Source organism: Dermochelys coriacea, chromosome 7 (genome assembly GCF_009764565.3).
Source record: "Dermochelys coriacea isolate rDerCor1 chromosome 7, rDerCor1.pri.v4, whole genome shotgun sequence".
Lineage (NCBI taxonomy): Eukaryota > Metazoa > Chordata > Testudines > Dermochelyidae > Dermochelys > Dermochelys coriacea.
This window is the reverse complement of record NC_050074.1, coordinates 53738645-53759912: the sequence shown is the minus strand read 5'-3', so window position 1 is coordinate 53759912 and position 21268 is coordinate 53738645. Positions and strand designations below refer to the sequence as shown.

General features: G+C 47.2%; 1 protein-coding gene and 1 long non-coding RNA gene across 25 annotated transcripts in view; one reads left to right on the top strand and one right to left on the bottom strand.

The window, feature by feature from the left end:
- Positions 1 to 21268, top strand: part of USP54 (ubiquitin specific peptidase 54) — a 250097-nt gene that overhangs the window by 195942 nt on the left and 32887 nt on the right. For 22 of the 24 annotated variants that reach the window (XM_043517996.1, XM_043518007.1, XM_043517994.1 and 19 more), the window contains 2 exons: positions 10258 to 10489; positions 13289 to 13428. In XM_043517996.1, coding sequence (XP_043373931.1) covers positions 10258 to 10489; positions 13289 to 13428 — 372 coding nt within the window. The remainder of the gene's footprint in view (positions 1 to 10257; positions 10490 to 13288; positions 13429 to 21268) is intronic. The other 2 variants (XM_043518001.1, XM_043517998.1) reach the window with 1 other exon arrangement.
- On the bottom strand, positions 912 to 18842 carry LOC122460882. Its single transcript, XR_006282484.1, has 3 exons — positions 18801 to 18842; positions 16383 to 16388; positions 912 to 1040 (listed from the first exon to the last, which is right to left on the bottom strand). It is a non-coding gene; the product is annotated as an uncharacterized LOC122460882 (long non-coding RNA).

Sequence of the window (21268 nt, the reverse complement as noted above, 5' to 3'; positions counted from 1 at the left end):
CACAGTGCTACTCTTTGGCCTGTCCTCGGCACCCAGGGTATTCACGAAGTGTGTGGTGCCAGTGGCAGCTTACCTGAGATGTCAAGGGGTTCAGATTTTCCTATATTTCGAGGACTGGCCCCTCAAGATCAGGTCTCCAGGGCAGGTGCAAAGGAGCCCCGAGCTGGTGCGTTTCACCTGCCATGACCTCGGCCTGTTGATAAACACAGAAAAGTCCATGTTAACACCAGTTCAACATACAGAGTTTATTGGAGTGGTTCTTGACTCCACACCGGCCAGGGTCTTCCTTCTGGAAGTGCGTTTTCGGGCCATGTCAGACCTGATCTCCCACATGATGAGCCACTTGCTCACCACGGCCCATGCCTGCCTACAGCTGATGGGCCAAATGGCCACATGCATGTATGTGATCATTCATCTACAGTCTCTGCAAGCATGGCGAGCCTCGCTCTAAGTCCCCAGCAGGCACACCCTTAACCGAGTGATTACAGTGCTGAATGTCATCCTTTCATCCCTGGACTGGTGGCTGGATCCCAAGTCAGTGTTGCAAGGAGTTCCCCGTCACTTACCCTGTTTTCAGACGCATCGGATCTGGGCTGGGGAGCCTACTTGGGTGAGCTCAGCAACCAGGACCATTGGTTTCAACATAACCTAGCCCTTCATATCAATGTCACGGAGCTCAGAGCGGTTCACCTGGTCTGCCAGGCTTTCTTGCCCCACCTAAAAGGCAAGGTGGTGTAGGTCCTCACAGACAATACTGCCACAATGTATTACATCAAGAGGCAAAGCAGTGCCAAGTCTTCGGCCCTGTGTCGGGAGGCGCTCATCTTCTGGGACTTTTGTGTGCAGCATGCCATTCATCTGGTAGCCGCCCACTTGCCTGGAACCAAGAATGCCTTGGCAGATCGCCTCAGCAGGACCTTCTCATCTCGCCATAAATGGTCACTCCATCCAGAGGTGGTCAGCCTGATCTTCCACAGGTGGGGGACTCCCCAGGTGGACCTGTTTTCATCCAGGCAGAACAGAAAGTGCCACGTGTTCTGCTCTCTACAGGGCAGGGACAAAGGCTCCCTGTCGGACGCTTTCTTGATTCCATGGTCGGGAATGCTAATGTACGCCTTTCTGCCAGTACCATTGATCCACAAGTTCCTGCTAAAGGTGAAGCAAGACAGAGCGAACGTCATCCTCATAGCCCCAGCATGGCCTCACCAACACTGGTTCGGCACGCTGCTGAGTCTTTTGGCAGCCACCCTGCTGCAGCTGCCTCTTCGGCCGGACTTGCTGTTCCAGGATCATGTTCTGTGTCATCTGAACTGTCGGCTCTGCACTTGACAGCTTGGCTACTGCGTGGCTAAGTCTGGATGAATGGGCATGCTCTGCTGGTGTCCAACAGGTCCTGCTGGGCAGCAGAAAACCTTCCACCAGGCTACTACTTGGCAAAGTGGATGCGGTTCACATGTTGGGCCTCAGATTGACACATTGGGGCAGAAGATGCCCCGCTGCAGGACATTCTAGACTATCTGCTGCACCTTAAGCTTCAGGGCCTGTCACTCTCTTTGGTCAAGGTTCACCTGGCGGCTATTTCGATGTTTCACCCTCTGTTTCAAGGCAGGACGGTCTTTGCCCGTCCTATGACAGTGCGGCTCTTGAAAGGTCTGGTGCACCTCTACTCACATGTCTGGGACCAGGTTACCCCTTGGGACCTGAATCTTTTGCTGTAAAGGCTCTTGGGTCCTCCCTTCGAACCCTTGGCTTCCTGCTCCCTCCTGCTTCTCTCCTGGAAGGTTTCTTTCTTGGTCACTATAACCAGCCCACAGGGTGTCCGAGATCAGGGCACTCGCCTCTGAGCTGCCATATACGGTCTTCTACAAGGACAAGGTCCAGTTGCACCACACCCGGCTTTCCTGCCCAAAGTTGTTTCCCAGTTTCATACTGCTCAAGATGTTTACTTACCGGTCTTCTGTCCCAAGCCTCATGCGACGTATGACAAATGCAGGCTGCATATCCTAGATGTCAGACGGGTGCTGGCCTTCTACACAGCTAGAACGAAGCTGTTCCATAAGCTAACGCAGTTGTTCGCTGCTGTCGCAGACAGGATGAAGGGTTGCCCAGTGTCTGCCCAGAGAATATAGTCGTGGATCACAGCCTGCATCTGCTACTGTTATGAATTGACAAAGGTGCCCCTGCCGGCGATCTTGACGGCTCACTTGACTAGGGTGCAGGCGTAATCGGCAGCCTTCCTGGAACAGGTGCCAATCCAAGAAATCTGGTCATCCATCCACATCTCGTTATGCATTTATACAGCAAGCTTAGGATGACACTGGCTTTGGCAGAGCAGTGCTGCAATCTGCAAGACCATGAACTCCGAGCCCGCCTCCATTGGTACTGTTTGTGAGTCACCTACAATGGAATCACCATGAGCAAGCACTCGAAAAGGAAAAATGGTTACCTACCTTGCGTAACTGTTGTTCTTCAAGATGTGTTGCTCATGTCCATTCCATTACCCGCCCTCCTGCCCCTCTGTTGGAGTTGTCGGCAAGAAGGAACTGAGAGGGCAGAGGGTCGGTGGCACCTGAAATACCACCTTATGGGAGCGCCACTCCTGAGGGTGCCACAGCCGGCCCTATGGATACTGCTAAGGCAAAAATCTCTGATGACCGCACACATGGGCGCGCGCCTAGAATGGAATGAGCATGAGCAACACATCTCAAAGAACAACAGTTATGAAAGGTAGGTAACAGGTTTTTTTGTTCCTAATAGTGTTAGCTTAGTTGTAAAAAGAAAAGGAGTACTTGTGGCACCTTAGAAACTAACAAATTTATTTGAGCATAAGCTTTCATGAGCTACAGCTCACTTCATCTGATGCATTTGGTGGAAAATACAGTGGGGAGATTTATATACACACAGAGAGAACATGAAACAATGGGTTTTATCATACACGCTGTAAGGAGAGTGATCACTTAAGATGAGCCATCACCAGCAGCAGGGGGGGAAAAGGAGGAAAACCTTTCATGGTGACAAGCAAGGTAGGCTATTTCCAGCAGTTAACAAGAACATCTGAGGAACAGTGGGGGGTGGGGTTGGGGGGAGAAATAACATGGGGAAATAGTTTTACTTTGTGTAATGACTCATCCATTCCCAGTCTCTATTCAAGCCTAAATTAATTGTATCCAGTTTGCAAATTAATTCCAATTCAGCAGTCTCTCGTTGGAGTCTGTTTTTGAAGTTTTTTTGTTGAAGGATAGCCACCCTCAGGTCTGTAATCGAGTGACCAGAGAGATTGAAGTGTTCTCCGACTGGTTTTTGAATGTTATAATTCTTGACGTCTGATTTGTGTCCATTTATTCTTTTACGTAGAGACTGTCCAGTTTGACCAATGTACATGGCAGAGGGGCATTGCTGGCACATGATGGCATATATCACATTGGTAGATGCGCAGGTGAACAAGCCTGTGATAGTGTGGCTGATGTGATTAGGCCCTATGATGGTGTCCCCTGAATAGATATGTGGACAGAGTTGGCAACGGGCTTTGTTGCAAGGATAGGTTCCTGGGTTAGTGGTTCTGTTGTGTGGTGTGTGATTGCTGGTGAGTATTTGCTTCAGGTTGGGGGGCTGTCTGTAAGCAAGGACTGGCCTGTCTCCCAAGATCTGTGAGAGTGATGGGTCGTCCTTCAGGATAGGTTGTAGATCCTTGATGATGCGTTGGATAGGTTTTAGTTGGGGGCTGAAGGTGATGGCTAGTGGCGTTCTGTTATTTTCTTTGTTGGGCCTATCCTGTAGTAGGTGACTTCTGGATACTCTTCTTGCTCTGTCGATCTGTTTCTTCACTTCAGCAGGTGGGTATTGTAGTTGTAAGAATGCTTGATAGAGATCTTGTAGGTGTTTGTCTCTGTCTGAGGGGTTGGAGCAAATGCGGTTATATCGTAGAGCTTGGCTGTAGACAATGGATCGTGTGGTATGATCTGGATGAAAGCTAGAGGTATGTAGGTAGGAATAGCGGTCAGTAGGTTTCCGATATAGGGTGGTGGTTATGTGACCATCGCGTATTAGCACCGTAGTGTCCAGGAAGTGGATCTCTTGCGTGGACTGGTCCAGGTGGGATGGAAATTGTTGAAATCATGGTGGAATTCCTCAAAGGCTTCTTTTCCATGGGTCCAGATGATGATGTCATCAATGTAGCGCAAGTAGAGTAGGGGCATTAGGGGATGAGAGATGAGGAAGCGTTGTTCTAAGTCAGCCATAAAAATGTTGGCGTGCTGTGGGGTCATGCGGGTACCCATCGCAGTGCCGCTGATTTGAAGGTATACATTGTCCCCAAATGTGAAATAGTTATGGGTGAGGACAAAGTCACAAAGTTCAGCCACCAGGTTAGCCATGATATTATCGGGGATACTGTTCCTGACTGCTTATAGTCCATCTTTGTGTGGAAGCTTAGTTGTAGTTAGCTACTCTATTCCCTTGCCCAACTATAATTTTTTATTTCTTCATTCAAAAATTTTTTTTTCCTTTTTACCTTACCCTGTCTCTCCAACAGGCACACCGCTATAGTTTCAAACAAGGTTTATCCCTGTTTTTTCTTCTAAGAGACCAATTCTCTCAGGTATGCCAAGCTCACCTGGCTTTAAACACTACCTGAATTGCAGACATTCCATACCAGTCTCTGGTGGTCACACACAGTTTGTCCATTGCCTCGGCGAGACACATGTTACTCAAAAGTGCCCACACTGCAGAAAGCTGACAGCTAGGGCAAGAAAAGCCAGGGATCTCCAACTGAAGCTCCTCATGATGGAGAAGTCCCTCAGGCCAGCCTCAAACCCCGAATCCTGGACAGTGCGTGGCCAACAGTTGCCAACAGCCGCCTGATGGGTTCTGCTCCAACAATGGCTGGCAAGGAGCCCGTTCCAAGAAAAGCTACCAAAAGCGGTCGCAGACATCCTCACACCGAGAATCGCCTAAAAGAAAGCAATCTCCAATGGAAAAATCTGCCCAAGTACAGATGGCACCTAGCATGCCGGACCGTGTGACACTGGGGCCGTCCAGCACCGAGAGTTCCCGAAGAGCTAAAGACCCTATGCGGGCAAGTTCAAATGTAGGTTCATACAAAAAATGAAACCTTCCAACTCGGTACCCATGGAGCTGAAGAAAACGTTGGCACTGAGCAGTACAATGGCACCACCTGCTGTACCTATGCTGTATAGCTCTAAATCCTCAGCACCAGCCGCTTCAATTCATATTCCTGGGTCGTTCACAATGCCATCTCCGGCACCGAGCGTCACGGTTCTGCAGCAGTTCCTGAGGCATCTTCTCATCATCGTCAATGGACAAAACCATAATGCCACACCCTCCCACTATGGGGGATGACTTCAAAAGGGTAGCTGAATTCCTAGACATTTCATTAGAACAGCTACCAGAAGCCCAACGAAAACTCAGACATATTCCAGGCATCCCAAGCGGCATATATAGTCCTGCCAATTAATGATACAATCATGGAGCCTGCAAAAATATTCTGGCAGACACCTGCTACAGCACCACCCTCATGTAAGAGGTTTGACAAAAAATATTATGTGCCAGCAAAAAGGGATGAATTTTTATTTATACACCCTGCACCAAACTCCGTAGTAGTGGAGGCAGTCAACCAAAGGGGGGAAACAACAGCAGTCCCGAATGATCCTGTACCATAAGGATTGGAAAAGGCTGGATCTTTTTGGATGGAAAGCCTATTCCTCAGCTATACTTCAGTTCCGCATTGCCAATTATGCGGCCCTACTGGCTAAATATACACACAATCTGTTCTCCAAAATGTCAGAATTTATTGAAAATTTACCCAATGACAAAAAAGAATAGTACAAGGCGAACATTTCCAAAGGGTCTCTCATCGCTAGGGCCCTACAGGCATCCCTTGACTCTGCATATACGGCAGCATGATCTATCGTGATATCTGTGGTCATGAATTGTGTATCTTGGCTCCACCTCTCCAGGTTCCCACGGGAGGTCCAGGCAACAGTCAATGACTTACTCTTTGAGGGTCAGAAACTATTTGCAGGCAAAACCAATGTGTCATTACGCACCCTAAAAGACACAAGGGCAACATTAAAAACCCTGGGCATCTAAGTACCTGCAAACAAAAAGAAACAGAGTAGGTTTTCACAAACCTAGAGTTGCAAATAAATGCACAAAAATCCACATTGGTTCCTGTCCAAAAGTTGGAATTCATAGGAGCCCGTCTCAACAGCAACAGCAGTGCTACCCCAGCAACTTTTTCTCAATCTTGTTAATCTAATTTCAATGATGATAGACAGCCCACAAACATCCGTGATTACAACTCTTAGGATATATGTCGGCAACAATGTTTGTTGTCAAACATGCCACACTCTCTACGTGAGATGCTTGCAGGCCTGGCTTCGAACAGTGTATATGCCGCACTCTCTCAACAGATGCCTCACAATGCCACACAGAGTAAAAGACACTCTAACATAGTGGACACAACCTAAGAACATCTGTTCAGGAGTCCCTTTCCAACAAAGAATTCCAACCATGGCAGTCACAACACAGGCTTCCCTAATAGGTTCGGGGGCACACTTAGGGCTTGTCTACATTACTCGCTGGATCAACAGGCAGCGATCGATCTAGCAGGGGTTGATTTGTCTAGATGCAATAAATCGACCGCTGAGCACTCTCCTGTCAACTCCAGTACTCCACCAGGGCGAGAGGCGCAGACAGAGTAGACGGGAGAGCATCAGCTGTCAACTTACCGCAGTGAAGACACCACGGTAAGTAGATCTAAGTATGTCGACTTCAGCTATGTTGTTCACTTAGCTGAAGTTGCTTAACTTAGATTGATCACACACACACACACACACACACACACACACACACACACACACACACACATACTTGTGGCCTTGGAACATATTGTTGAGTAAGTGTAGACCAAGCCTTACTAAACAACATGTTCCAAGGCCACTGGTCCCCAGCGGATGCCAACATGCACATAAACTTACTGGAGCTAAAGGCAGTCCAAAATGCATGTGACCACTTTCTCCCTCTAATCAAGAACAATGTCATCAAGATCCTCACAGACAATATAGAAGGCATGTTTTACATGAACTGCCGAGAGGGAGCATGATCATACTCTCTATGTACAGAGGCAATATGACTTTGGAATTGGTGCATCACAACAACATAGAGATATTGGCATTCTATCTTCCGGGACGTCAGAATACAACAACAGATGTACTAAGCACAGACTTCTCACAAACCCACAAGTGGGAGATGGATCCTGGAATTCTCAAATCCATATTCAAACTATAGGGGTTCCCCACCAAAGATCTATTTGCCATAGCTCAGAACGTCAAGTGCCCACAATATTGCTCCAGGGCGGGATTGGGACAATAATCCCTAGGCGGCACCACTGATGTATGCATTTCTTCCAACCCCACTCCTAAACTGTGTCATTTACAAGATCAAACAGGACAAATCCATGTCATTCTTATTGCAGCTACATGGCCCAGAGAAACGTGATTCCCTTACTAGCTTCAGATGATGGTGAAACCACCTCGAACCCTTCCCTTAGTACCTCACCTTGTATCACAAGATGCAGGACATCCCAACCTCACAGTGCTCCATCTCAAGGCTTGGATACTCCCTGGATGACTGGGGTCGAGGAGGCCTGTTCTGAGGAAGTAAAAGATCTATTACTGAACAGTCAGAGACCAAGTACAAGAAAGACGTATGTCTATAAGTGGAAACGATTCTGCACCTGGTGCCAAGATAAACCGATCTTACCACAATTGTCCCCCCCCTCCCAAGGATCCTGGACTATATACAAAGTCTTACAAAAATCTGTGCTATCCACAAGGTCCATTCAAGTACACTTGGCTGCTGTTACTTCCTTTCGTGACAATGTGGATGGGGTCACTATATTCACTCATCTGACAATTAAACGTTTCCTTAAAGGCATTGAAAACACTTATCCAACAATAAGAAACCCTACACCCATGTGGGACCTCAACCTTGTTATACACAGACTCATGGGAAAGCCATTTGAACCCCTTGCAACCTGCTTTTTGTTTTGTCCATGAAGGTGGCTTTTCTCATTGCCATCAAGTCCACCAGAGTGGGACAATTAGGTGCCCTAATGATACACTCACCTTATACAATATTCTTTAAAGATAAAGTAATCCTACAATTGCATCTCGGCTTCCAACCCAAGAGTAACCAAAGTCTCCTCCCCCTTTCATTTGAACCAACCCATATTCTTACCTGAGTTGTATCCAAAGCCACATGTGGACAGGTGGGAGGCCTCACTCCGCACATTGGATGTTCACAGAGCATTAGCTTTCTACATTGAAAGAACAAAAACATTTAGAAAATCACCGAGACTATTTGTTTCCATACCAGATACTCAATGAGTCAAACCATCTCCAAACAGCAACTATTTAAATGGATATCAGGATGTATTCAACTGTGCTACCAAAGCACTAGAGCACATGCAACATCCGTGGCCTTTCTCAATAATGTTCCTATCACTGACATTTGCAGAGCAGCAAACTGAACATTAGTCCATACATTTACTAAACATTATGCTATAGAGCAACAGTCAGCATCAGTTGCTCACGGTGTTATCAATAATCCAACTCCAAAGCCCCTTCCCTCCACTGAGGGGCACTGCTCAATAGTAACCTAAAGTGGAGCACCCACAGGGACATTCCTCAAAGAATCATAGAAGATTAGGGTTGGAAGAGACCTCAGGAGGTCATCTAGTCCAACCACCTGCTCAAAGCAGGACCAACCCCAACTAAACCATCCCAGCCAGGGCTTTGTCAACCTGGGCCTTAAAAACCTCTAAGGATGGCAATTCCACCACCTCCCTAGGTAACCCATTCCAGTGCTCCACCACCCTCCTAGTGAAATAGTGTTTCCTAATATCCAACCTAGACCTCCCCCACTGCGACTTGGGACTATTGCTCCTTGTTCTTTCATCTGCCACCACTGAGAACAGCCAAGCTCCATCCTCTTTGGAACCTCCCCCTTCAGGTAATTGAAGGCTGCTGTCAAATTCCCCCCCCCCACTCTTCTGCAGACTAAACAAGCCCAGTTCCCTCAGCCTCTCTTCATAAGTCATGTGCTCCAGCCCCCTAATCATTTTCGTTGCCCTCTGCTGGACTCTCTCCAATTGGTCCACATCCTTTCTGTAGTGGGGGGGCCCAAAACTGGACGCAGTACTCCAGATGTGGCCTCACCAGTGCCGAATAGAGGGGAATAATCACTTCCCTCAGTCTGCTGGCAGTGCTCCTACTAATGCAGCCCAATATGCCGTTAGCCTTCTTGGCAACAAGGGCACACTGCTGACTCATATCCAGCTTCTCATCCACTGTAATCCCAAGGTCCTTTTCTGCAGAACTGCTGCTTAGCCAGCCAGTCCGTCCCCAGCCTGTAGCGGTGCATGGGATTCTTCCGTCCTTAGTGCAGGACTCTGCACTTGTCCTTGTTGAACCTCATTAGATTTCTTTTGGCCCAATCCTCCAATTTGAAGAAAAAGAGGTTACTCACCTGGTGCAGTAATTGAGGTTCTTTAAGATTAGTATCCCTATGGGTGCTCCACTACCCACCCTCCTCCCCTCTACTTCAGAGTTTCACATAGATTCTCAGGGGTAGAGAGGGAACATGGGCATGGTTGGCTGCACACCGCTATGTAACCACTTGGAGCAGTGTGAGACGATTACGGCATGTGCGCAGCCCAACTGGGCACTGCTACCACAAATCTCCGATTACAAGCGCAGGGCGTCAAGACACCTAAAGTGGAGCACCCACAGGGACAACCATCTTGAAGAACCTCAGTTACTGCACAAGGTGGCTAACCTTCTCTTTCCCTTTCTCTATTGAAATATATCCCTCTTTCTGGCTTTTACTATATTCACCCTGACAGGGATGACTCGAACTCCTGGCTCATAGATTTTGTTTTCCTTTGGATGAAGCAGGTTCCACTAAATGGCAGGTGTTTAAAAAGAAGTCAGCTTGGGGAGAATCTACATGAGTCTAAAGCTTCATTTCCCTTGCTCCTCTGGAAATTACTTCATGTTTTTAGAGATGCTATAAAGATATTGTCTAGGCTTTTTGAAATTGTCTGGCCAATTTGATTCCTGAACACACAAGCAGCACATTTGGTTTAAACATGGTTAAGAATCCAGAATACTAGCAGGTAACTTGATGGAATTAAACCTGACACTTCTGCCATCCCATATTCTTTTCTCTTGACAGCCAAGGAATTTGCAGAGGATAAGCTGAAGGAACCAGCAACTCAAGGAACAAGGCCAAACCAACTAAACATCAGGTATAAGCACTGGGGTCGAGGTCGGGGCACCCAGCACCTGATGGATCAGCATCCTCGTCTGATCCAAAGGATGGAATCTGGATATGAGAGCAGTGAACGCAACAGCAACAGCCCAGTCAGTCTGGACATGCCCTTGTCTGAGAGCTCAAGCACCCACAGGTAGATTTTAATAAAGCGCACTCTTGGAGTTTTGCTTCCCTTATGGCCCTGCACACTAGAACCTCTGAGAACTAAACTGTAGTTCTATAATAAGAAACTTAAGTACTGACCGTCAGTCCCAGACAGCAGTTCTTGTAGACTGCGATGCAGGTAGATTATGGGAAATATGAAGCTGGATATGTTGTGCCATGGCAGTCTTCCCTGTTTGGATGGTCATTAATTTGTACGGTTCATGATTGAGAGGAACGACCAACTACGGGAACTGGGATTAAGAAAATGGATGTAAATACAGAGCTCTGTCCTTAAGCTCTGTCAAAAACTGAAGTTGCAGGATGATGGCATCAAGGAGACAGTTTGTTTTAAATTTAGAAGATGTCTGTCACTGTGCTTTCCATGTCAAGAGTTAATCTGCCCTGTTATCTTTGACTCAGTTAAATTACTGTCCAACAGTGAGAATCCCTGTGTCAGGCTCTAATCTGGAGCATTTGTACTGATAATGGATTTACATGAGACCATTTCTGCTTGAGGACTTTATTGCGGCCTCCTGAGTGGTTTAGAATACATAGCATGCATAAATAACAGGGCTGTCAATTAACCGCAGTTAACTCGCACGATTAACTAAAAAAAAATTAATCGCGATTAATCGCACTGTTAAACAATAGAATACCAATTGAAATTTATTAAAAAATTTTGGATGTTTTTCTACATTTTCAAATTTATCAATTTCAGTTACATCACAGTATACAAAGTGTACAGTGCACACTTTATATTATTTTTATTACAAATATTTGCACTATAAAATGATAAACAGAAGAAATATTTTTCGGTTCACCTCATACAAGTACTGTTGTGCAATCTATTTATCATAAAAGTGCAACTTACAAATGTAGATTCTTTTTTGTTACACAACTGCACTCAAAAACAAAACCATGTAAAACTTTAGAGCCTACAAGTCCACTCAGTCCTATTTCTTGTTCAGCCAATTGCTCAGACAAACAAGTTTGTTTACATTTATGGGAGGTAATGCTGCCCGCTTCTTATTTACAATGTCACCTGAAAGTGAGAACAGGTGTTTGTATGACACTGTTGTAGCTGGCGTTGCAAGATATTTTCATGCCAGATGCGCTAAAGATTCATATGCTTCTTCATGCTGTGGCCATCGTTCCAGAGGACATGCTTCCATGCTGATGACGCTCATTAAAAAAATGTGTTAATTAAATTTGTGACTTAACTCCTTGGTGAAGAATTGTATGTCTCCTGCTCTGTTTTACCCTCGTTCTGCCATATATTTCATGTTATAGCAGTCTCGGATGATGACCCAGCACATGTTCATTTTAAGAACACTTTTACTGCAAATTTGACAAAATTCAAAGAAGATACCAATGTGAAATTTCTGAAGATAGCTACAGCACTCGACCCAAGATTTAAAAATCTGAAGGTGCCTTCCAAAATCTGAGAGGGACGAGGTAGGGAGAATGCTTTCAGAAGTTTTAAAAGAGCAATACGCCTATGCAGAAACTACAGAACCTGAACCACCAATAAAGAAAATCAACCTTCTGCAGGTGGCATCTGATTCAGATTATGAAAATGAACATGCGTCAGTCTGCACTGCTTTGGATTGTTATTGAGCAGAACCTGTCAACATGGGCGCACTTCCTCTGGAATGGTGGTTGAAGCACCAAGGGACAAAATCTTTAGCGCATCTGGCATGTAAATATCTTGCAGCGCCGGCTACAACAGTGCCATGAAAATACCTTTTCTCACTTTCAGGTGTCATTGTAAACAAGCAGCAAGCAGCATTATTTTCTGCAAATGTAAACAAACCTGTTTTAGTGATTGGCGGAACAAGAAGTAGGACTGATTGGACTTGTAGGCTCTAAAGTTTGACATAGTAGAAAACATCCAAAAATATTTAAATAAATGATATTCTATTATTATTTAACAGTGCGATTAATCACGATTAATTTTTTTAATCTGTTGACAGCCCTAATAAATAAATATACTTTTCAACCTTCATCTCTGATTCCTGTGACTACTGTAAAAGGAGATCATACTCAGGGTTTTACAAAAGAGTTGTTTGTGTAGATCTTAAAAATCTGTTCGGAACAGTTAACTTTCCAGAGCATGGTTTTGTCATGTATTACTTGCTTAGGGTCTCCTAAGGAACCAGTGTCATCTTCAGTAGAGAAATTCCTTGCAGCTCCATAGTTTCCAGGAATGAAGATCTATACAGTGATACTTGTAGAAAAAGTGCAGATTGTGACATAGCTGCAGTTGCTATTTTCTGAAAGCCGTGTTCTGCAGGGAGCTACATTCACCATCGTTCCTTTTGAGAGCTCTTTTTACTATTTTGTACAATAAGGGGACTTAGTGTCAAAATCAAGAGGAACTGGTGTTTGGAAATTTTGATGCAGTTTTTATAATCCCTCTTGAAGAAAATGTATGACTGGAGGTTATAGTTTTTGGTTTGTTTGGGAATAAGGGAGATAATTCTTACACTTGGGGACCAAGAAAGAGAGCCCAGATTCCTATGTCAAAGAATAAAATCTTTAGAAAATATCATTTATTGAGAAGAAGTCGATGCTTCCTCCCCTCCCCCCCCCCGCCCAGGATTTTCCCGTAGAATCCTTTTGCCTTCTCTTTTGAGACTGTGTGAAAGTAAGGTGAAGACGAAATGTTATTGCCAGCTTGGAAAAATGTAGGGCTGTCTAGTACTTCTCCCCAGTACCCTATACCGCTCCATCCGCTGAAAATATTGGCCAGAGGTTAATCCATTGGTTTTCCTTACTCTTCTTCAAGGGATTCTCATATGAAGCGAGCTGGTGGGTTAGTTCCTGCCTGGCGTAATATCCCGAAGTCACACAGCAGCAGCATCTTAGAAGTGGAATCTGCTTCATTGACTGGTGGTTGGATAAGCAGCCAGAACTCTGTTGGGAATGGTAAGCTACCTTTTCAAACCCCAAATATCCACGATCGTGAAGTATAAAATGTATTGAGGTAATTACTTATTCCCTGGATATTTTTGCCTTCACAGTGGAGGCAGATGCAAGAAAGGGAAAAAGACTCAGGAATCTTGTACAATTTTTGGCTACAGTTCTGGTTTACAACATTACCAGTCAGTATCACCAGGAGTCTGTGGCAACATACCTTTTATTCATCTTGCTTTGTGTCCTTCCTCTGGCAACTGTATACTGATAGACCAGAGGAAAGTAATACTCCTCCCTCCTCCTCCTATAATTTCAGCTACCCAACTGTGCAGATAGAATATTGGTATCTCTTGTTAAGAAGCAAGCTTGCAACAGCATCTAGAACCAAACTTCTCAGAAATAAAAAGGAGATAGGACAAATAAATAAAAAGGGTAGGAGATAATTTAAGGTAATTGGACAAAGGCTCAACTTTCCTAGGGATGCTTGTCCTTTGGAATGCAAGATTCCTGAGCAGATATTGATTCTAGAGTTCAAGGGTGGGGAAAAAAAATCTTCTGAAAACAAGACTTTTGTGTCTATAGGGAGTTGTTGAGTGGTTACATTGGAAGACTCCTGGCACATAGTTTTTTTTATATCCCTTTTTGATCTAGCTGCATAAGCAGATGAAAAGAATATCTAGGTAGGCATTCCTTTTATATACTAAAGCTAAGGATCTCGCTAACTTTGCATAGCCTCAGTTGAGAATTAAAAACAGTGTAAGAAGGGTTACGGTTTGTGCACCAGGTTAGGAGAGGGTTACTTCATCAAATGACTCCCTTCTTGTACCGTTGATTGCTTCTTGGGTCAATGGATCCAAGGACAAGGCTGTGCTTCAAGGGAGCTTGAAGTAATACTGCAACATTTCTATTTCAGGCACTGATGGAGAGGAGACAAATAGAAACTAAATAGCTTTGGGAGGGATAAGGGGTTGGTCCAGCAGTATTGCTAAATTTACATTGAGGTGTGCACTCTGCTCCCCGCTTGCAAGTGAACAAGATGTACTGCAGAAACAGCTGCCTTTTGGGAATCAAAATGCGGGGAGGGATATATTCCTTTTGACAAAGAAAGTAAAATGTCATATCCTTAGAAGATTATAACATTTAGATCTTGGTTTCGCACATTTATTTTGTTAAAAGATTCCATTTTTAAGTTTATTTCAGGTAGCCTAAATGGAGGAAAATTGATCTTCTAGAAAAATAGATCCTTTTTCTGATCACAATAGCCCTGACCTGCATCACACTTATGTCAGTCCTGAGCTCTGAGGGTTTGAATGATGATAAACACAGCTGACATCAGCATTTATCAGTAGAAATTCAGGACCTACTGGTGGCAAGGTGATATAGAAACTCTCTGCTCTGAGCAGTGGGTTAGAACATACTTCCAACTGTTCTTATTATGTTCAAAAACGTGTTTAAATCCAGATTTGCTCAGTTCCACCTTTCAAAAGTATAATTTAACAGAAACCAAATTCATGTTCCAAAATTTCCTTGCATATTATCTCATAATTTTGCTATTTTCTAATGTTAGTTGTATCCCTCTCACTGGTCTTATTCTCCCTCATGATTATCACATTTTGTCATTGATCTTATGAGTTGTGTCACACTGTACAAGAACAGTTGGGTGCTTTCAGAACTGTTAGACATTCTACAGTGTATGTTAGGAATTAATAAAGATGAATTATTTTCCAAAAATAGAATTTTATTGAGTAACAAAACAAGTGCAAAAAAACCCTGTGCAATTTAAAAAGAAATGCATTCAAAATGTAATAAATTAATAGAACTGAATGGCCCAGATTTCGAGCACCACGTTTGCGGTCTCCACCAACGTGGCGTGGATCACCCGATTCAAGGCACCGATCTCCGTATTCCTGGCACGGCACGCCTCCTGCCAGTGAGCACCCCGACGCAGGTCCCCATCCCCTAGAAAGCCCTTAACGCTTTGGTATCTGCCAGTGCAGGACCGCTCGGCACCAGTCCTTGGCGCCGTTCCTGGGAAAGGCATTGGTTGTAATCTTCCAGGCACCAATCCCCTGCACTGAAAAATGAGCCTCCACATGCAAGATTCCACAAACCACCCTCATCCCTGGTGATTGGTCTGAGTTGAAGTGGGAGTTTAACCCCTCACCAAGGAAGCACCAATCACCTTCAGCTCTGGAGACCAGCACAGCACCTGTGGTGGCTGCGTGGCAGCTGGGCCACTGACTTGCTCAGTGGCCTTGTTGGAACCCATGGCGCGTACCTATGATTCCAGTTCCTTATTCACACCACTCCTCCCCTCCCTAGCTGCATCGGACAAGCGACTCCCTGCACCGCCGGTACTGTGCTCGGAACACAGCACAGACTCCATCACGGGATTGAAAGAGCAGGTGGCAATGCCGAGGGAGCCATCCCCAGTGGGGGAAAGTGTCCCAGCCTCTCCCCCAACGTTGCCTTCATCCTCTTCGTCACGGGACAAGGCGGAGGCAGACCCCCCTCCCACGCCAGCCCTCCCGATGACTTAAGGAGTGCCAGGCCCTGCTCAAGAGGGTGGCTTCCAACCTGAAACTGGAGGCTGAGGAGCTGGCAAAGCAGTTGGACATCCCTTTGACGTGCTATCAGCTGCAACCCCGGCACAGGTCACGTTGCTGGTTCAAGAAGGGGTTCTCAAGATTGCTAGGACAAACCCCCTCATCTATTCCGCCCCCTCCAAGTGGGCAGAAAAGAAATATTATGTTCCCCATATGGGGTTTGAATATCTTTATACACACCCGCCCCCTGGGTTGCTGGATGTATCTGCGGCCAACGAAAGAGACAGGCAAGGTCAGGCGAGTGCCACACCTAAGAATAAGGATGTCAAGAGACTGGATCTCTTTGGAAGGAAAACTTATTCAATGGCCAGTCTCCAGTTCCTGGTGTCCAACCACCAGGCCTTGTTGGGGAGGTATAACTTTAATCTCTGGGACTCCCTCAACAAGTTTAGGGAAGCCTTGCAACAGGACCTTAGTCAGGAGTTTGCCATGATCTGGGAAGAGAGCAAAGCAGTGGCAAGGGGCTCCCTCCAGATAGTCTTGGATGCTGCCAATTTGGCTGCCAGAGTCATTGGCTTGGCTTTGGTAATGAGGCACAGCTCTTGGCTACAATCCTTGGGTCTGTCCTAGGAAATGCAGTCCTCCATCCAGGACCTTCCATTTGAAGGCACTGGGCTCTTCTCAGAGCTGATGGATGCGAGGCTGCATGGACTCAAAGACTCACGAGCCACTCTGTGCTTGCTGGGCCTCCACACCCTGTAGACAGCAAGAAAACAGTTACAGCCCAATGTGCCACCTGGGTCCTGGGAGTCACTTGAAGGACTCTTCTAAACAAAGTGCCTACAAGAGGAAGGAAGAAGACAAGAGTTTAAACACTGTCACCCCTTTCCTCTCACCCACACATCCTGGCCCTGTGAGACAGCAATGGATCCAAAGGCAGGCATTTTGATGGTGCGCTCGAGGTCAGCATCACAATCAGATCCCAGGATCCACCTTGGTATCCTTTCCTCTACTACCTGTACCCCTTCCAGTCGGCATGGTCACAAGTAACCTCGGACCATTGGGTGCTTAATATGATATCGCTCGGCTGCACCCTGCAGTTCTTGGTCGCCCCCCCTCCACCCCACCTTCCCTGTCCCTCTTCAGGGACCCTTCTCACAGCAACTCCTCGTTCAGGAGGTAGAGAACCTCCTACAGCTGGGGGCAGTAGAGGTGATCCCTCAAGAAATAAGGGGGAAAAGGGTCTATTCCCTCTGTTTCATAATCCCAAAAGCAAAAGGGGGCCCAAGACCCATTCTAGACCTGTGACACCTCAATAAATATCTCAATAAGTTTCACATGGTCTCTCTAGCCTCCATTATTCCCTCCTTGGATCCAGGAGACTGGTATGCTGCCCTCGACTTGAAGAACTCATACTTTCATATCTTCATCTTCCAAGGGCACAGATTTTGTGGTGGGCTGACACCATTTCCAATTCACAGCACTAGCCTTCGAACTCTCATTGGCCCTGAGAGTATTTACAAAGTGAATGGCGCCACTAGCCACTTACCTGAGGTGTCGAGGGTTTCGGGTCTATCCATACCTCAATGACTAGCTCATCAAGGGATGATCTCAGGTGCAAAGGAGCCTTGATCTGGTACGCTCCACCTGTCATGATCTGGGTCAGTTAATAAATTAAAAGAAATTGACCCTGACACCAATGCAATGGATAGAGTTCATAGGAGTGGTACTCGACTCCATGCAGGTCAGAGCTTTCCTCCTGGAGGTCCGTTTCCAAGCTATGTCCAACCTGATCTCAAATGTGAGGGCACACCTGCTCACACGTACCTGAGGTTGTTAGGCCACATATAGCCTGTGCAGCATATGCTATTCCACCTCAGACCCCTGCAGGTATGGCTGGCATCAGTCTATGTCTCCAAAAGGCATGATCTGGACTGTATAGTCAGGGTGCCGGACCATATACAGTCATCCCTAGAATCGTGGCTGAATCCCAAATTGGTGTTGAAAGGAATCCCCTTCGCAGCCCAGACTCTGGCGATGACCCTGATGATGCCTCAGATTTGGGTTGGGGAGCCTACATGGGTGATCTCAGCACGCAAGGTTGTTGGTCTCAGGCTGATGGCTCACTCCACATAAATGTCAGAGAGCTCAGAGTGGTTCACTTGGCCTGTCACAATGTTTTATATCCATGAGCAAGGTCATCAGCCCTATGCAAAGAAGCTCTCTGGCTGTGGGACTTCTGTGTGCAACATACCATTCATCTTGTGGCAATGCACCTTCCCAGGGCCAGGAATGTGTTGGCAGATCACCTCTGCAGGACCTTCTCATCTTGCCACGAGTAGTCACTCCATCTGCAGTTGATCAGCATGATCTTCCAGAGGTGGGAACTCCCTGGGTGGACTTGTTCGCGTCCAGGCAGAACAGGAAGTGCCATGTATTCTGCTCAATTCACGGAGTCAACAGAGGCTCCCTGTCCGACACCTTTTTGCTCCCGTGGTCAGGGGCTCAACTATATGCCTTCCCACCAGGACCATTAATCCAAAGAGTCCTCATGAAAATCAAGTAGGACAAGGCGAAGGTAACCCTGATAGCTCCGGATTGGCCTGGCCAACAGTGGTTTGGCATGCTGCTGGACCTCTTGATGACAACTCCGCTACAGCTACCACTCTTGCTGGACTGGTTTTCTCAGAACTTTGGCAGGTTTCTGCACCCAAACCTAGCCGCACTGCACTCGATGACTTGGCTGCTTCATGGTTGAATGCGGACAAGCAGGAGTGCTCAGCCCATGCCTAACATATCCCATCGAGCAGCAGAAAGCCCTCTCTCAGGGCAATCTACCTGGCCAAATGAAAACAGTTCACGTTTTGGACCTTGGTCAGGCCTCGCTGTAGTCGATACTGGACTACCTTCTGCACCTCAAGCTCCAGGGCCTGTCTCTTTTGTCGATCAAGGTCCATTTGGCCATTATTTCAGCCTTCCACTCTCCATTCTAGGGCAGGTCTTTGCTCACAACATGACTGTCCATTTTGTAAAAGGTCTGGAGCAGTTCTATCCTCAAGTCTGCGATCCCATCCCTCCTTGAGTCCTGAACCTCATACTGTCAAGGTTCCTTCGAGCCATTGGCCTCTTGTTCCCTTCTTCTGCTCATATGGAAGGTCTCTTTTCTGGTGGCGATAACATCAGCTCATAGGGTCTCTGAGATTAAGGCGCTTATCTCGGAGCTGCCCTACAAAGTGTTCTACAAGGACAAGGTCTAGCTGTGGCTGCACTCAGCTTTCTTGCCCAAGGTAGTTGTGCAGTTTCATATCAACCAGGAAATATACTTACCAGTCTTCTTTCCAGAACCTCATAAACCAGTTGAGGAGCATAGATTATACTCTCTGGCCGTCAGAAGGGCACTAGCCTTTTACATAGAAAGGACTAAGCCATTCCATAAGTTGACACAGCTATTCGTCGCGGTGGCAGACAGAACGAAGGGCCTTCCTATGTCTGTCCAAAGAATTTCATCATGGATCACCTCCTGCATCCTTTTTTGCTATGAACAGGCAAAAGTGCCACCGCTGGTGATAGTAACTGCCATTCAACCAGGGTGCAAGCCTCGTCGGTAGCTTTCCTGGCCCAGGTGCCAATCCAAAATATTTGCAGGACCACTACCTGGTCATCCATCCACATGTTCGCATTCCATTACTCACTTTCCCAGCAGGCCCGGGATGACGCTGGCTTCGGCAGAGCAGTATTGTAAGCCATACGACTGAATTCCGAGCCCACCTCCAGGGATACTGCTTGTGAGTCACCTAGAATGGAATCAACATGAGCAAGCTCTCGAAGAAGAGAAAACAGTTGCCTACGTTGCATAATTATTGGTCTTTGAGATTTGTTGCTCATGTCCATTCCATTACCCATCCTCCTGCCCCTCTGTCAGAGTTGCCAGCAAGGAGGAATTGAGAGGGCATAGGGTTGGCAGTGCCTCATATACCAGCACATGAGCACGGCACTCCAGAGGGCTCCACAACCAGTCCTACAGATACTGCTAAAGCAAAAAATTCCGACAACTGTGCACGTGGGTGCACACACACCTAGAATGGAATGAACATAAGCAACACATCTCAAAGAACAGCAGTTACAAAAGGTAGGTAACCATTTTTTCCTTCCCCTACACTGGGCTTGCCTGTGCTCAACTGATGGCAGTGGCAGATTACCACACGGGGCCCCCGGGCTCCTGGTAGCAGATCCCTCTGAGGCAGGTGGCCAATGGGCAGGGCGGCCTGTGCCGCAGCAGTGCCTCCATGTTGGGCGTTGGGCTGCCTCCACCGCGGGCAGCCCCGGGTTCCTACCTTCAGGATCCATGTAGCAGCAGCTGAAACCAGAGCCCTATTGTGGGGCTGAACGGGAGGCGGGGAAACCTGGAGCGGGGAATCCAGAGTGGAGCCAGGGTGGGGAAGAAAATCCGGAGCCCAGAACGCGGCAGTGCCATGGAAGGGAGGAAGGGGGTTCTGGAGTGCTGGAGCTGAACCCAGGGCAGGGGGAACCGAGACGCAGACAGAGCATCAGGGGCATGCACGGGGGGAGGAGGAGGAAGCAGGGGTATGGGGCAAGCAGGGGCACAACACCCCCCCTCGCCCCCAATATTTGGCAGGGGCACACAACTCCTCTGGCCTCTGGGGCCACAGCGGGAACTGACACCTCCTCCGGCCCCATGTCAGCAGCACTATTTAGGGAGGACGGGGTGGCACCTGTCTCTCCGCCCTCAAGTTTGTACTGGAGATCTGCTCACAGCACACACCCAACCAGGCAGAGCTCTTAGCTGCAGTGCTGGGCAGTCAGATCCTCTCCTCCAGGAGCCAGCATTCTTTGGAGCTTACCCACCCCACCACCTTCTCGGCTTCCACCAATCAGCAGCTGAAATGGACAAAGTAAGAACCCTCCTAACCAATAGTAGCAGTGCAGTGAGCAGAGCCTCTGGGAGTGAGGCAGACAAAGAAGGGGTCAGTTGAGGGGGGGAGTGGGCACAAGGTTCCCGGTGATCAGCGCCGTCCCTGGGGTGGAAGTGACATCACTTCCGGGACCGACTGCGCCGGAAGTTGGGTAGGGGAGGCGATGCCTCCCCAAATAGCCAGGTGTGGCCCTGCCCACATTCTGCCCCCCCAGGGCCCCGCTTTGGCAATGCCACTGGGCTCCAGGCGGCTGGGGCCACACTGTCCGCTTTTTGGGGGCTGTGGAGGCTGTGGTGGCACTGCACGCTCTCCCAGCGCTATGGGGCTGGGAGACTGCAACGGCAGGGCTGTGCGCTCTCCCTCCCAGAACTC